This window comes from Xyrauchen texanus, chromosome 7 (assembly GCF_025860055.1).
Source record: "Xyrauchen texanus isolate HMW12.3.18 chromosome 7, RBS_HiC_50CHRs, whole genome shotgun sequence".
In the NCBI taxonomy this organism is placed as follows: Eukaryota; Metazoa; Chordata; class Actinopteri; order Cypriniformes; family Catostomidae; genus Xyrauchen; species Xyrauchen texanus.
The window spans coordinates 13300894-13315039 of NC_068282.1; the positions used below are offsets into that span (position 1 = coordinate 13300894).

General features: G+C 37.2%; 1 protein-coding gene across 3 annotated transcripts in view; it reads left to right on the forward strand.

Annotated features, from left to right (window-relative positions):
• LOC127646176 (metabotropic glutamate receptor 2-like) overlaps nucleotides 1-14146 on the forward strand; it is a 64378-nt gene that overhangs the window by 38857 nt on the left and 11375 nt on the right. For all 3 annotated transcript variants that reach the window (XM_052129662.1, XM_052129664.1, XM_052129663.1), the window contains exon 3: nucleotides 12467-13304. In XM_052129662.1, the coding sequence (XP_051985622.1) occupies nucleotides 12467-13304 (838 nt within the window). The remainder of the gene's footprint in view (nucleotides 1-12466; nucleotides 13305-14146) is intronic.

The following is a 14146-nucleotide window of genomic DNA, read 5'->3' on the forward strand; positions in this document are numbered from 1 at the left end:
CTCTAAATAAATTGTGATTGGCAAAAACATGTTTATTATCGCTGCTTGTAAACCTACATATATTTAATGTAGTTAAAGGAAATTTTGTTTCAATAGAGAGCATTTGTGGCATGTTGATTATCACAAAAAATTATTTTTACTTGTCCTTTTCTTTAAAAAATAGCACAATTAAAAGCATTAAAATATTAACCATTGTAAACGTTGTAAAGAATATGTGTATTAACATGATTTTAGTCTGATAAAATTGCATACTAACCTTTTCTTTGAAAGTGATCTCCAATTTTGCAACTTTGTTGCCATGACGATATAACACAGTAAACCCTAAAATGATTTGAACAACTTACAGACGGTTCTTCTGTTGTAAGTGTGTGATGATGAGGGTCTGGCAAGTAGAAGTTTTATAACTCAAGTGCAGATCTCCATAAACAAGATAAAGCAGAACAAAACGGTGAAACACAAATGATACAAAGCTAAAGGATTCACCAAACTGAACCTAGAACATCAAACAATGCAAGACAAAGACAGGGAGAAGAAGAGGGGAGACACAAAGAACAAAGCCACCACTTTAACTTCTATAACTTCAAAATAAAAGTCAAAGGGGTGGATTTGGTTTGATTGTTTTACCTTGTGTAAATTTGTTCATGGTTTTCGAGTTCATGTCTCGCAATGTTGCATCTACCTTATTTCACTATCTTCAACCAAGTGACAACTAATTACAGAAGCACCAAAATTCCATACATTTGATTGGATTCCCAGCCTTTGACGTCAACACCAAAAGTGCATTCTCCCCCCTTTTTATAGTTTATAAGCCTATTTATTTTGCTATCCTAGCTAAGCATGGTTATATTGTTCATTTTATTTTATTATTTGCATATGGCATTTGTTTTTTCTTTGCTTCCAATTGCCTTAACAGAACAGAACTGCAAACCATTTTTTGGTCACGACCCACCAGTTAAGACCCACTGCTGTAAAGTACCACAATTAATTCTGTACAAGTGTGTTTTAAAACTTTCCCACTGCTCTGTTTATGCATATTTCATAGTAACACTTTCCATACTTGGAAACAAATTGCTCTGCAGAGCAAGTGCTGTGTGCCTGAGAAGCTTGCTTAATACAGAGGAATGTGTCATAGCGTCGGCAAAATGTGTTACATTAGAAGTTAAAAGAGCATCTGTGAGTGAGAAAATGTGTGGGAGAGTAGATGGATAGCCTGTGCATTAATGAATATATGGATAGTCAGAGCATTTCATTCTTGTAAATAGTCGAGTACATGGATATATGAATGGACAAATGTCTGAATACACATTTTTCTCTTGCTGCTCTGCTTCTCTTCTTTTAAACTCTCATAGCTAAACAATGCTGCTTGATGTGCAGAAAAAAAGCCTCTCTCTGCTCAGAGGCTTCCGTTTCTTGCATTATAGAGTAAGCCAAATCACGAACAAATTTCAGACGAGAGTGTGTGAGTCATTGGACCAAGGAAATACTTTTGTGTTATCTACAACTTTGGTTGGATCTACTTTGAGCTGAAGCTCCCAGAGCCTTGCAAACAAGGTTGTTGCTTACCTTACTGTAGCTAAAGCATAATCTCTCTCAGGGGCATCATACAACTTCTTAAAAACGTATTGTTATTTTTGAGGTGGAACCAGAAGCAGTTCTGGCTCACTTGGTGCCCTGGGCAAAATAAGTGAGACGTGATTAAAGAAAAGAAAAATACTTTTAAACAACATAATAGTTACAGTATGTATGAAAGTGTGCGGTGTTTTAGTGTAGTGGTAGATTTTTCAATTGGTGTGCAAGGAAACCAAGGTTCAAATCCTGACCTGACAATTATTTTAATAAACCAAGCAAAATTGGACTTTAACAGCCAGTGATCTGAATGCATTTTATTTGTATTGTAAAGAGCAGTTTTGACATTTTAATTATGACTCCTTTTGTGCTCCATGGAAAAAAGTGCGAGTGAGGGGCTGACGATGCCAGAAGTTAAAGCTTATGATCTGCAGAAAATGTGATTCGATTGGACTAGAATTTAATACAAAATATTTCAGTAGTCGATACTAATACCACTATATGTTCATGATTCGCGATACCAGTTTCGATACTACAGCATAAACAAATATACTATTGAACCTCTTGCTTATTTAAATATTAACAAATTAAGTTAAAATAGCCTTGAAGTATTCCTCAACTATGTGAGCATTGTTTTTAGTGCATGCCACTGTGAACTAGCTTCTCTCATGCACTCATGATCGGACTAAGGAAGTCAAGATTTTCACAAAAAATAACTGTGCAACAGTTCTCTTCTTTTTATAATTTCTTTTTTTTTATCCCCTTTTCTCCCAATTTGGAATGCCCAATTCCTACTACTGAGTAGGTCCTTGTGGTGGCGTGGTCACTCACCTCAATCTGGGTGTTGGAGGACATTTCTCAGTTGCCTCCACTTCTGAGACGGTCAATCTATGCAGCTTATCACGTGGCTTGTCATGCATGACACAGCAGAGACTCCGCATGTGGGGGCTCATCCTACTCTCCGCGATCCACGCACAACTTACCACGCTCTCCATTGTGAGCGAGAACCACTAATCGCGACCACGAGGAGGTTACCCCATGTGTCTCTACCCTCCCTAGCAACCGGGCCAATTTGGTTGCTTAGGAGACCTGGCTGGAGTCACTCAACACACCCTAGGTTGGAACCCGCGACTCCAGGGGTGTAGTCAATGTCAATACTCGCTGAGCTACCAAGGCCTCCAACAGTTCTCTTCTTATTAGAAGAGAGGACGTGGGAGATGGCGAGATCCAACTCAAAAAGTTATTCCTCACTGGCGTCAAGCTCGCTCTTAAAACCCGGCTTCAATATCACTGCAATGACAAACAGTTGTTAGAGACAGTCATTGCCAGGTGATGATCCTTAGCGTTCTCATCTCCTGATTTTGCTCTCCATTCACATGCCGGCACTCAACCATGCCCCCACCACCACAAAATGTCATGTTATTTTTTACCAAAACATATTACAGTATATGTATTCAAAAGGCTTAAAGTGAGTTCCCATCGATTGCCATTGTATTGAAAAGATGGACTGTTATTTTAATTAAAAAATATATTTTTGTGTTCCGCATAAGATAGAAAGTCATATGGGTTTGGAATGACATGAGGGTGAGTAAATTATGACAGAATTTTTTCATTTTGGGTGAGTTAGTCCTTTACGATACAACCGAATGTGTTAACATTAATTAAAATATTCTCTCACCTGACATTTCTTTCTTTTTTTTCTCTCTCGATCTTACCTCTTCTAAAATGTCAATATGTTGGCAGCGCAGAGGTTGTATTGATAGAGTAGCTGACAGTGAGCCAGTGTTAAGCAGCTGTGTAAATTAATAAGACATGAGCATCCTGTCGCACTGCAAACACGTGTTCATGAGAATGTTTTTACATAATCATTATAAATGCAAGATGTACACTCTTGTGGATACACATTGAATGAAAAACACATAGTATGTCCACTTCTTCTGCCAAACACAAAAATCCCTTGTTCAAGAGTCATCCTCTTTCCTAGAATAATTAATCCATTTAACAGTCAACTCTTCCGCCCGCAAACGCACGTTGCTGGTAATTTTGTTAATTAAATCCTTGTCTATGTCTTGAAGGCAGACTGTGAGCATCATGACATTATGAAAAAGGGCATGAGCTCCATATCTAATGTGTTTAAGTCACATAAAGCCATTTGGCATAATGGGGAAGCGACTCACAGCTAATCAGAGCTAATCAATTGCACTGAAATGCTCCTCAAAATATGATTGAAATTCCTGTAGAGCACATTATGGTTGTAATGTAACTGTAACCAATTTGAATTATGAAACATTTATGGCTACTGCTGTCTATTTATACTGTTTCTTCATATTATTTCATCTCATTCGTTCATTCGTTAACAGTTGTTGCTAAGTCAAGCATCACTATTAGAGGGATGGGTCACCCAAAATTGCAAATTCGGTCATCATTTATTCACCCTCATGATGTTCAAACCTGCATGACTTTCTTTCTTCTGGAATACAAAAGGAGATGTTAAGCAGAATCGCCTCAGTCGCCATTCACTTTCATTGTATGAAAAAAGATGCAGTCTGACGATTGTTGAAAATTGTCACACCAACTCCAACATTGTGTTGCTACTATGTAAATTGTGGATAATTCTTTAATTTCTGTTCCTCACAAAAAGTACCATGACAGTACCACGGCACAATGATGGTACCAGGTGGCAATACTGTGGTATTTTGCTATTTGCAATTGAATTGGTCTTCAAGAATGACTATTTATTATAACAATAAACTAATATTTAATTTGCATTATCTGCACATAACCTAATGAATATTCATGAATTTCAGCTCAATGGTTGTACACTGGATCCTTATGTTTTGCCAAGATATATATGGAGACACATCTTTTACTCTAGCTTGGTAAGGACAAAACCATTTTATCAAAATCACGTACGTTCACCCAGGAGACAGTGAATGCTCCATGAAATATATCTTTCATTTCATCTTGAGAGGTGTCAGATTTCTCATACAGTGCAGAAAAAACGTCATCCATCAGATCCTTGTAAGCAGTGGCGGAGCCAGGAGTTTTTCTCAGTGGTGGCTGTGCAGGGTCCAGCAATCAGTCTGTGGTGGACACATTGTTGGAGTGGGGGTGATGGTGGTTGTTTGTGTAGAAAGACTAACTAAATTGTGCCCAAGACAAAAAAATTACCAAAACGGCAATTGCGAGTGGGGTGGCCAATGGAGTGGCCAGGCTTCAGTCCATGGTGGCCACGGATTCCCCCAAGCTCCGCCCTTGCTTATAAGCAATGACTGATTTTAAAATATTGGCCCATCATCAATAAATACCTTATGAGAACCTGCATGTATTTTTTTAATGGAAGCAAATGTGAAGCTATAGTACAAAGCTGGCCAATGAATACTGTTATTAACTCTAATTTAAGAGCAAATTAGAAAATTGTAGAGCATAGACTATCATTTGGATAATTACTCTAGTTATATATTTTTTTTTAACTCCCATGAACTTACTTGTCTCGCTTAAATACACATTATTTTGTATCATATTGTCCATTTAAAAACATGTTATCATCAGAAAGAGTCTCATATCGTCACCTTGTTTATTTCTTTTTCAAATCCTTCAGAAAGAAAAACTAATTATTTTTAGCTGCTATATTTGAAGAGGTTTAAACACAGACAGTCTGGAGTTCTCAGAAAAAAGGTTTAGGTTTGTTTTAAATTGAATCCATAGAAATGCTGTTCTCAAGAGCAAGGTATTCTGGGGCCCCTGACTGTATATTGCTCTGGGCCCCTTTCCTATTAAAAGTTATAGTTTATAATTTGTTGTGGGGCTCTCCTGGAACTGTGGGCCCCAAGAATCATTACCAACTTTCACTCCACTAGCTACGGCCCTGCTCAAGAGAGATGGGGAATCTCTGGGGAAACAAAGTAACAACATTAACCTCTGCTTCTCAAAGGCACCTTTTTATTTCTAACCCAGCTGTTTCTATAGCAACAGATATGAAAAATGCAGGCTGAACTTTTCATATTCCATCTATTTTAGAACTGTAAATATAGCACTGTAAAATCTGGTATGTGAGATGACTATATGTCAGTGATATTACCGTGCACAAAACACACAGAGAGAATTATAAAGAATCTATGAAAACCTCCAAATGTTACAGATTATGACTGATTATGACAGCAGTGTCAAATGAAATACAAATTCAGTGCATCAGTTGCAGAATTTAATGATTGATATAATCACTATGATAATATTCGATGCATGACAAGTTCATTCTTATCTTTGTGCAATGTACTGTAATACAAATGGAATAACAGGCCAATTGCTCTCCTAAACATTCTTGATCTGCAGCATTAAAATAAGAAATTCTAGTACCATCATAATAGACATGTAGCATTTAGTATTTGTTTGTACCTATTTCAGTGAACATAAATGAGGTAGTTACATAAATAAATTGTGTTGTCTCTGGTTTTAAGGAAGAAGGTGAAAGTGAGGAGCAGGTGTGTTCTTTGGTGCTTAATATATTGTGGCTTTTTCCATTATTTCCCAATGTTTTGCACATGTACTCCTCATCCCATCATTTCTTTCTCTCTACATGATTCTAGATATAATGCCACACATAACGAATTTATTGGGTGAGAGTGTAGTTTTTATCTGTATAAACATTTACAATACATTATAAGTATCAAACAGGTTTCCCATGAACATTCATCCCATCCTCCATTCAGTCATTCAAACATCTAGTCCTGCCTCCAACTTATACTATTGGTTGAGCCAATGTTACAATGTTTAAACTTTTAGGGGAAAAAATGGGGGACATAAGATGGTATAGAATAAGGTTCTTTAAAACACAAATTATACACCTATGAATTACACTTTGGTTTAGTATCCTTTATTCTTTATTCAGATCCCCAGCTTCCAGAAGTGGTTGCTAGTCTAGAGTTTGTTTGTTGACATGATAAAAGAAGTTCATCCCTGTTCACTTGACGAGTCTTATACTTAACCACAGCCCACATCTTCAAGCTTTTCAAAAAAGAAACATGGTATGTGATACCTGAAGACGTTATAAAAGTATACCATGATTCTTAGATCCAACTTAGCCTGCACAGAGAGCCATGTTAATTTTCTGTGCATTTCACAAAATTGGTATTAAAAGGGCAATGAAGCACTAGTCTTGCTGCTCTATTCTGTGCAACCTGACTTTGGTGTAGTATGCAGACAAGACTAGCTTTTGTTTGAGACGTTTTACTTTTGTATCATAATGCACCTTCACTGGATTTTTATATAATGCTGAATAACTCTTTTAATTCCTCAAACTTCAGTTTAAAGTTAGTCGACAATCAAATGTTATGCAATGTAGATATACAGAAATCCAAAAGAGCTTTTTTTATCTGCTGCTGGCGTCTTCATGCTGACATTCCCTTAGGCTTCTTAGGAACTGCCTGAGGCAAAGAGAAGTCAGAAAATGCATATCACATGATCACAACTGAGACACTCACATACCATTGATAAAAGGAGAATCTCAGGTTAGCTAAGTTAAGTGACTTGCTGTGCAAAATAATATTGATCTAGTGCTTCAACTTCCTTCAGTTCCACTGAATGAACTCTATGCACATTATGGTACTCTACCTCTAACTGAGAGCTCGCCAAAACCCAAAGAGGAAGGTTATCCATTATTATTCCTATTGAGCTGAATGGCAGTATTGAATAGGTTATCTATTCATTGCTTGATAGTAAATCCTACAATATTGCTTGAAGATTGTCTTAAAATATTACTGTTGTAAACACAAAATTAATGTTGTGTTAGCTTTATATGAAGGATCACATGATATATCCATAGCAACAAATGGTACATTTTACAATTTCTCATTAAAAGAAGTGGACTTCACATGGTATTTAGCCATTGAAAGGGAGATTCCAATCCAAAGGGAGTGTTTATGTTCAGTTGGATAGGCACTCCAAACGGCATAGGGAATAAATGTACGTCAATAGAGGAAGCGGAGATGAAATTTACCAACTAGCCATTGCAAACCAGCAGAGAACTGACATAGAGTGACTAAATAAATGCTAAAAAAACAAAAACAAAAGGAGTTTGAGACACAGGCATTTTAATTAAGATTCATTCACTTTTATGTGTGCCTTTTTATGCAGTTGTGCTCAAGTGCAAAGTGCATGAGATGCGACTGTTACAGTACATCCATTATCATGACAATTGGTCATTTAACAGTTAAGAAAACATCCATATTATAAAATAGTCACATAAAATAATTTTTTTTTAAATTAAGCAGCAACAGTAATTAAACTTGGTTACATGTCCATTTATTTATGACAATATATTTGTATAAGTGTACACGTGGTTGAAATAAATGTTCGAAACTTCTTAAGCCACTACAAAGAGCCACACATGTAGCAATGACAGCTTTGCAGATCCATGGCATTCTAGCTGTCAGTTTGTCCATATACTCAGATGACATTTCATCCCACGCTTCCTGTAACACCTGCAATAGATGTGTCTGTCTTGTCGGGTACTTCTTACGCACCTTACAGTCTAGCAGCTAGACTCTTGCTGATCCCACAAAAGTTCAATGGGGTTAAGATCCATAACACTCTTTCCAATTATCTGTTGTCCAATGTCTGCGTTTCTTTTCCCACTCTAATCTGATGAGGACATGTGAGCCGTCTATCTCTCAAACTAGAGACTCAGTGTACTTATCCTCTTGTTTAGTTTTACATCTGGCCTTCCACATCTCTTTCTGTCGTTGTTAGAGCCAGTTGTCCTTTGTATTTGAAGACTGTAGTGTACAACTTTGTATGAAATCTTTGTATGAAATCAGTTTTTTGGCAAATTCAAGCATTGTATATTCTTCATTCCTCAAAACAATGATTGACTGATGAGTTTAGAGAAAGGCCATTTTTGAACTAATATTGATCTTAAGACATGCATATGGCAACTCAAAAACAAGCACAAAGACAATGTTAAGCTTCATTTTACGAACCAAGTAGCTTTCAGCTGTGTTTGATATAATAGCAAGTGATTTTCTAGTACCAAATTAGCAATTTAGCATGATTGCTTGAGGATAAGGTGTTGGAGTGATGGCTGCTGGAAATGGAGCCTGTCAAGATTTGATCAAAAATTACTTTATTCAAATAGTGATGGTGCTGTTTTTTACATTAGTAATGTCCTGACTATACATTGTGACCAGATGAATGCCACTTTGGTGAATTAAAGTACCAGTTTCATTCCGAAACTGCAATTGGTACATTACTGTATTTATTCTAAATTTTTGACCACCAGTATATGTTGTAGTGTGAATCGCAATGGCACCAATTGAAATTAACTGGGCCTCACACAAGACACCAAAGTGATTTTTTATCACATGTCACATGTCGTACATGTGTGTTTATTAATATCAGATGACCCCTCCTTCTATTCTCAGGGCACCAGCTAAGGAGTTTCACCTTAACAGTAAAAGAATGATCCAAAATGGACCATTCGATAAATTAGAAATATATAAATTGGATGGAGCTGGTTATCGGATTAATCTGCCAAGGTCCCTGGAAAGAGGTTTTGTAGTAATATTTAAGTTTTCCTTGATCGATCGATGAGTCTGGTGATGGCGATGTCTTCTAATGGGTCTCAGCGCCATGTTACAGTGAGGAAGGAGCTGGATTCCATTTCAACTGTCTTGGACAAGAAGGAGCTAAGGAATGCTGATCTCCTGCAAGCACAGAGAGGGTTCTTGCCATCTGGAACAGGCAGATATACAGCCCTTATGATGGTGTAAAATTCATCATCTGGAACACGTAGATGCATGAAATTTGAAGGAAAATTTGCTTGCCAGAGCTAAACCTTGTCTCTGTAGTTATCTCCCTGGTATGGGATTCCGAACTTGCTGTTGCAATAGTATCTTATAGTGAGACTGTAGTGGTACTTGGTTAAGTCTCTAGGATGGACACTAAGTATGTTGGGTGATCTGTTATCCTCTCTCTGCGAAGCGGAGACTTAGCACGTTGGATGGTTGGTTTTCTGTTACATCTCCTACCACTCAGGTCAGATATTCAGAATGTTGATTGTTATTCTGTTATTGCTGCTGTACTCAAACAGCCGGATACTCAGAACAGAGAAGTTTTATTGAAGTGTATCCTGTTAATGATCCTCTGGACAGGGATTCAGGACAAAGGTGTAGTCATCCAGAGGATAGTTTTATACCTTCCTGATGAGGAGGAGATTCTTGGGGCTTGTTGTTTCAGGGTTGTTTGGCTGCTGAGATTGGTGGGGGCCCACACATTGTGGCTCACCATCCCTTCTCTGTGTGGAACAGTTGTATATTTTAAAGTACATAGTTAGACTAGTGTCTTTAAAGTCTCATCTATGCATTGTTCCTTTTCCAAACCTCTTCAAAAATAATCTTGGCATTTTTCTGAATATAAGAGACCAAACATGATATTAAAAGATTCAATATTAAGCATACATTAATTTATACCACCATAGTTCATTTTGTGTTCACTATTTAACCTTAGGATGGGGGTCTAAGATGTTGCTAAGAAACCACTACATGGACCAATGAGAAGTCTTTTTCAACGTGTTGGAAGGTCCGGGGGCAGTGGCGGATTTAAGTATGGGCGACATGGGCAGTCGGCCATGGCAGCATCTTGTGAGGGTGTGGCACTTGTCTGGGGGCTTACTTTCTGAAGTATCTGGTAGTTTTCCGAGCAGCTTATCTGATGTCTGTGCTTGGCATTTGTTTGTGTTGGTGCTGCCAAGATCCAATCAAAATGGAGCCACTCTTCTTTGCCTTGACAGTTAGGGAGGGGCTCTGCCATAAACTGGCTCTTGGAAAGTCATCTGGTCCAGTTGTTCACCACAATGTATTTACAAGAGAATATTGTGTCATCTTACTTGAACCCCGTAATCAGCGCAGCACAGGGGCTGTCTGTATTTGATTATGTAGCAGTGTATTCCAAATGAACTAACTTCAACAGATATCCCATGTTCAGTGAGTATGGAGCAGTGAACACTGCGTAGGTACCCTGTGGATTGGAGTGCACCTTTTGTGTTTCCAGTAAGCATGCTAACTGATTAGCCTTCAATGCTAACATTCCATCATGCATTCCCTTTGTTGCAATCCCAACTCTGACCCTTTGCAAGAACCAACTTATGTTAAAGAGTGTTTGGGTTGTTTGTGTTTTTAAGTTTAATAACACCAAGAATAGAGTGTATTATCACTTGTGAGTTTAATTGTCGCCATTGACAGTGGCATGAATCCATGGCAGATGTGGGGTGGGCCAGTTGCCTTGGATGAGATCTTGATATACAGTATAATTAAAGAATAAAACGTGAGGTGTTGCCATTAGAGTTCTCAGAGATGAGAGATGTGAGAAGGGTGAGACTAATCACTTCAGTGTTAAGCATCTGGTGATAACTGCTGAATTGGGTTATCAGAGGAATTACATTCTCTAGCTAAAAATGTAGCAGATCTTACTACAGATTTCTGTCGTGTAAAACTAACCATTTTTTGCATGCTATGTATATGCAGAAGACAATACTGTATAAATTGTACTGTATATTTGTGCACTAATAGGGTCTACAGTGAATATTCTCAGGCAACATGCAAGTTTCAAACACTCAAATGGACAGTTCAACCAAAAATAAAAATTCTGTCATTATGAGGGTTTTGACTGATTTAATTGATTGATTTTTATTTGTATGATTTAAAAATCATATAAAAAAATGAAAAAGCAAAGATATCAATTTATTTACAGTGCAGGGAGTGGTAGAAAAACCTGTAAGGGCTTATTTAAAGCCTCCACCTATATAATGTTTACATTTTCATAATGTTAATAAAGAACGCAAAAATAACATACAGAAAATAATATGACTATATCACAGTGATGACAAACTAAATATAACAAAATATGTATCATAACAACAACAGCAATAAACAAAAAATATATCAATATATAAACAAAAAATAAGTAAATAACATGTACAGTATATGTGTATTTCTGTGTGTATATGTGCATGTTTATGCTTGCATATGTGCATAGTGTGTGTACGTACATACCTGCATGCAATCTTCTATAAAATGTGTGTACGTATGTATGTGTGTATGAGTGCCAATAACAATAGTATATGAGTGCCTGAACAATGGTAAAAATAAATGTCACTTTGAATGAAATAATTAAAGCGTGAATACATGGACAACAATAAATGGGGAAAAGCAGTTGCAAGGTAGCAATTAAGTGATCTTTTAAGCATCTTTTGTAACATTTTATAGAGGAAAATGTTTTGCCAGTTGAGAAAAGCCATTCCATAATTTGGTACCCCTGAATCTTATTGAAAATTGACCTCTACAAGTAAGATTGACGATTTAAGTGAGAGTGGACTTGTGAATTTGCTTTCAAATAAGTCTTGAAATGCTCAGGAATACACCCTTGAATATATCTTATATATCTTATAAATAAAAACACATATTTGAGAAATATTAATTCCATAAATAGTAAGAATCTGGAGTTTCTAAATAGAGGAGCAGATGAAATATATGACTCTGATCGGGTTGCAATCCAAACAAAACATTTCTGGAGGACCAACATTTTGTGGAGAGTCGTAGGAAAAGTGCTCGCCCAAACTATATTACAATATGAAAGATAGGGATAAATTAGACTATAATAAAAAGTGTGAAAATAATGGCAGGATGTTCATTTTTGGGTACTTCAATTACCTTAAATGTATTGAAAGTATTGACAGAGCTTTACACCACAGTGTTTATTCAACCTACAAAAGTCAACCCACAAATGACATACTGTAGTTATTTCTCCACTTTAAACTATGATAAATGAAAAAAATAAATGCCATACTTCACCATTGATTAACTTCAGTATCTCTGCAATTTACAGTTTTTCATTTGTCCATTTACAGGTGGCCAATCTCTTGCGTCTTTTCCAGATACCTCAGATCAGCTATGCCTCAACCAGTGCCAAACTGAGCGACAAATCCCGTTATGATTACTTTGCCCGAACTGTGCCCCCTGACTTCTACCAAGCCAAAGCCATTGCTGAGATTCTGCGGTATTTCAACTGGACTTATGTCTCCACCGTTGCCTCAGAAGGTGATTATGGTGAGACAGGTATTGACGCATTTCAGCAGGAGGCCCGGGCCCTGCAAATTTGTATCGCCACATCTGCCAAAGTCAGTCGCTCCATGGACCGCTACAGTTACGAAGGAGTAATCCGATCTCTGTTGCAGAAATCCAATGCAAAAGTAGTGATACTCTTCACCAGAAGTGAAGATGCCAGGGAGCTATTAGTTTCGGCAAAGCACATGAATGTTTCCTTCATTTGGGTGGCCAGTGATGGCTGGGGTGCACAAGAGAGTGTGGTGAGAGGAAGTGAGAATGTGGCGGATGGAGCTTTTACCATTGAGCTTTCGTCCTATACAGTCCCTGACTTTTCAACATATTTCACAAGCCTCAATCCTTACAACAACACACGGAATCCCTGGTTCAGAGAATTCTGGGAACATCGCTTTCAGTGCAGCCTGCATGATTTTAACTGTGGGAAGCATTCTCTCCGAGATGGCAAATTCGAGCAGGAGTCCAAGATTATGTTTGTGGTGAATGCTGTCTACGCGATGGCCCACGCCTTGCACAGCATGAGGCAAGCAGTGTGTTCTAATACCACAAAAATCTGTAGTGCCATGAAACCAGTAAATGGAAAAAGATTGTACAAGGACTACATCCTGAGGACAAAATTTGATGGTGAGTAATATATTAGTCGCATAAAACTGTATAATATAGATTAGTTGTGTAAAAATTAATTAAAGGAATGATTCACCAATAAATGAAAATACTGTAATAATTTATGCACCAATGTGTTGTTCCAAACCTGCATTACTCTCTTTCATCCGTAGTACACAAAAGGAGATTTCCATAAAATGAAAGAATATCAACCAGGGCTGTAAAGCTACAGAAAGTAGAAAAACTTATACAACTTGTGTGCTCAACATGGTCCCATAGAAACACATTACTATATAGTACTTGCATTTTTCATGGCTTGTTGTACATATCACTGCAGTTTCTTAGCGAAATAAACACTATAGGCACTAAAACAACAGTGAATTTTCTTTTCTTTCACACAAATCATGAGTAAAATGACAGATTATCAGTTTCTTAAACGTGTACTTTTCCCCTTGTTCCTCACACAACGGTAACTTATGACATCAAAACTCTTTTACTATAGGGCATGACATCTACGATGGTACATTTTAACGTTTGCATTACATAACTGGAACACAATTACATTAATAAGCTTGTTTGAGTGTGGTCAAGCTGCACAGCAGCTCAACTGATAGATCTTAAGATGCAGCCAAAAATTGGCTGAAAATGTCATAGTAGCACAAAATGATTTGGATGCTTCAGAAATTACATTGTTCATCTCACATTCGCATTTTATGACACTGTTGGTTAGGTTTAGGTTTAAGGTTTAGGTTAGTTAGGTTTTTTTTATTTGAAATTCAATAGAGTATTAACCTTAAAAAACTAATCTGTTTGAGAGAATATTTAACTCATTTATAGCACCACACAGTTGACATTGCACATCA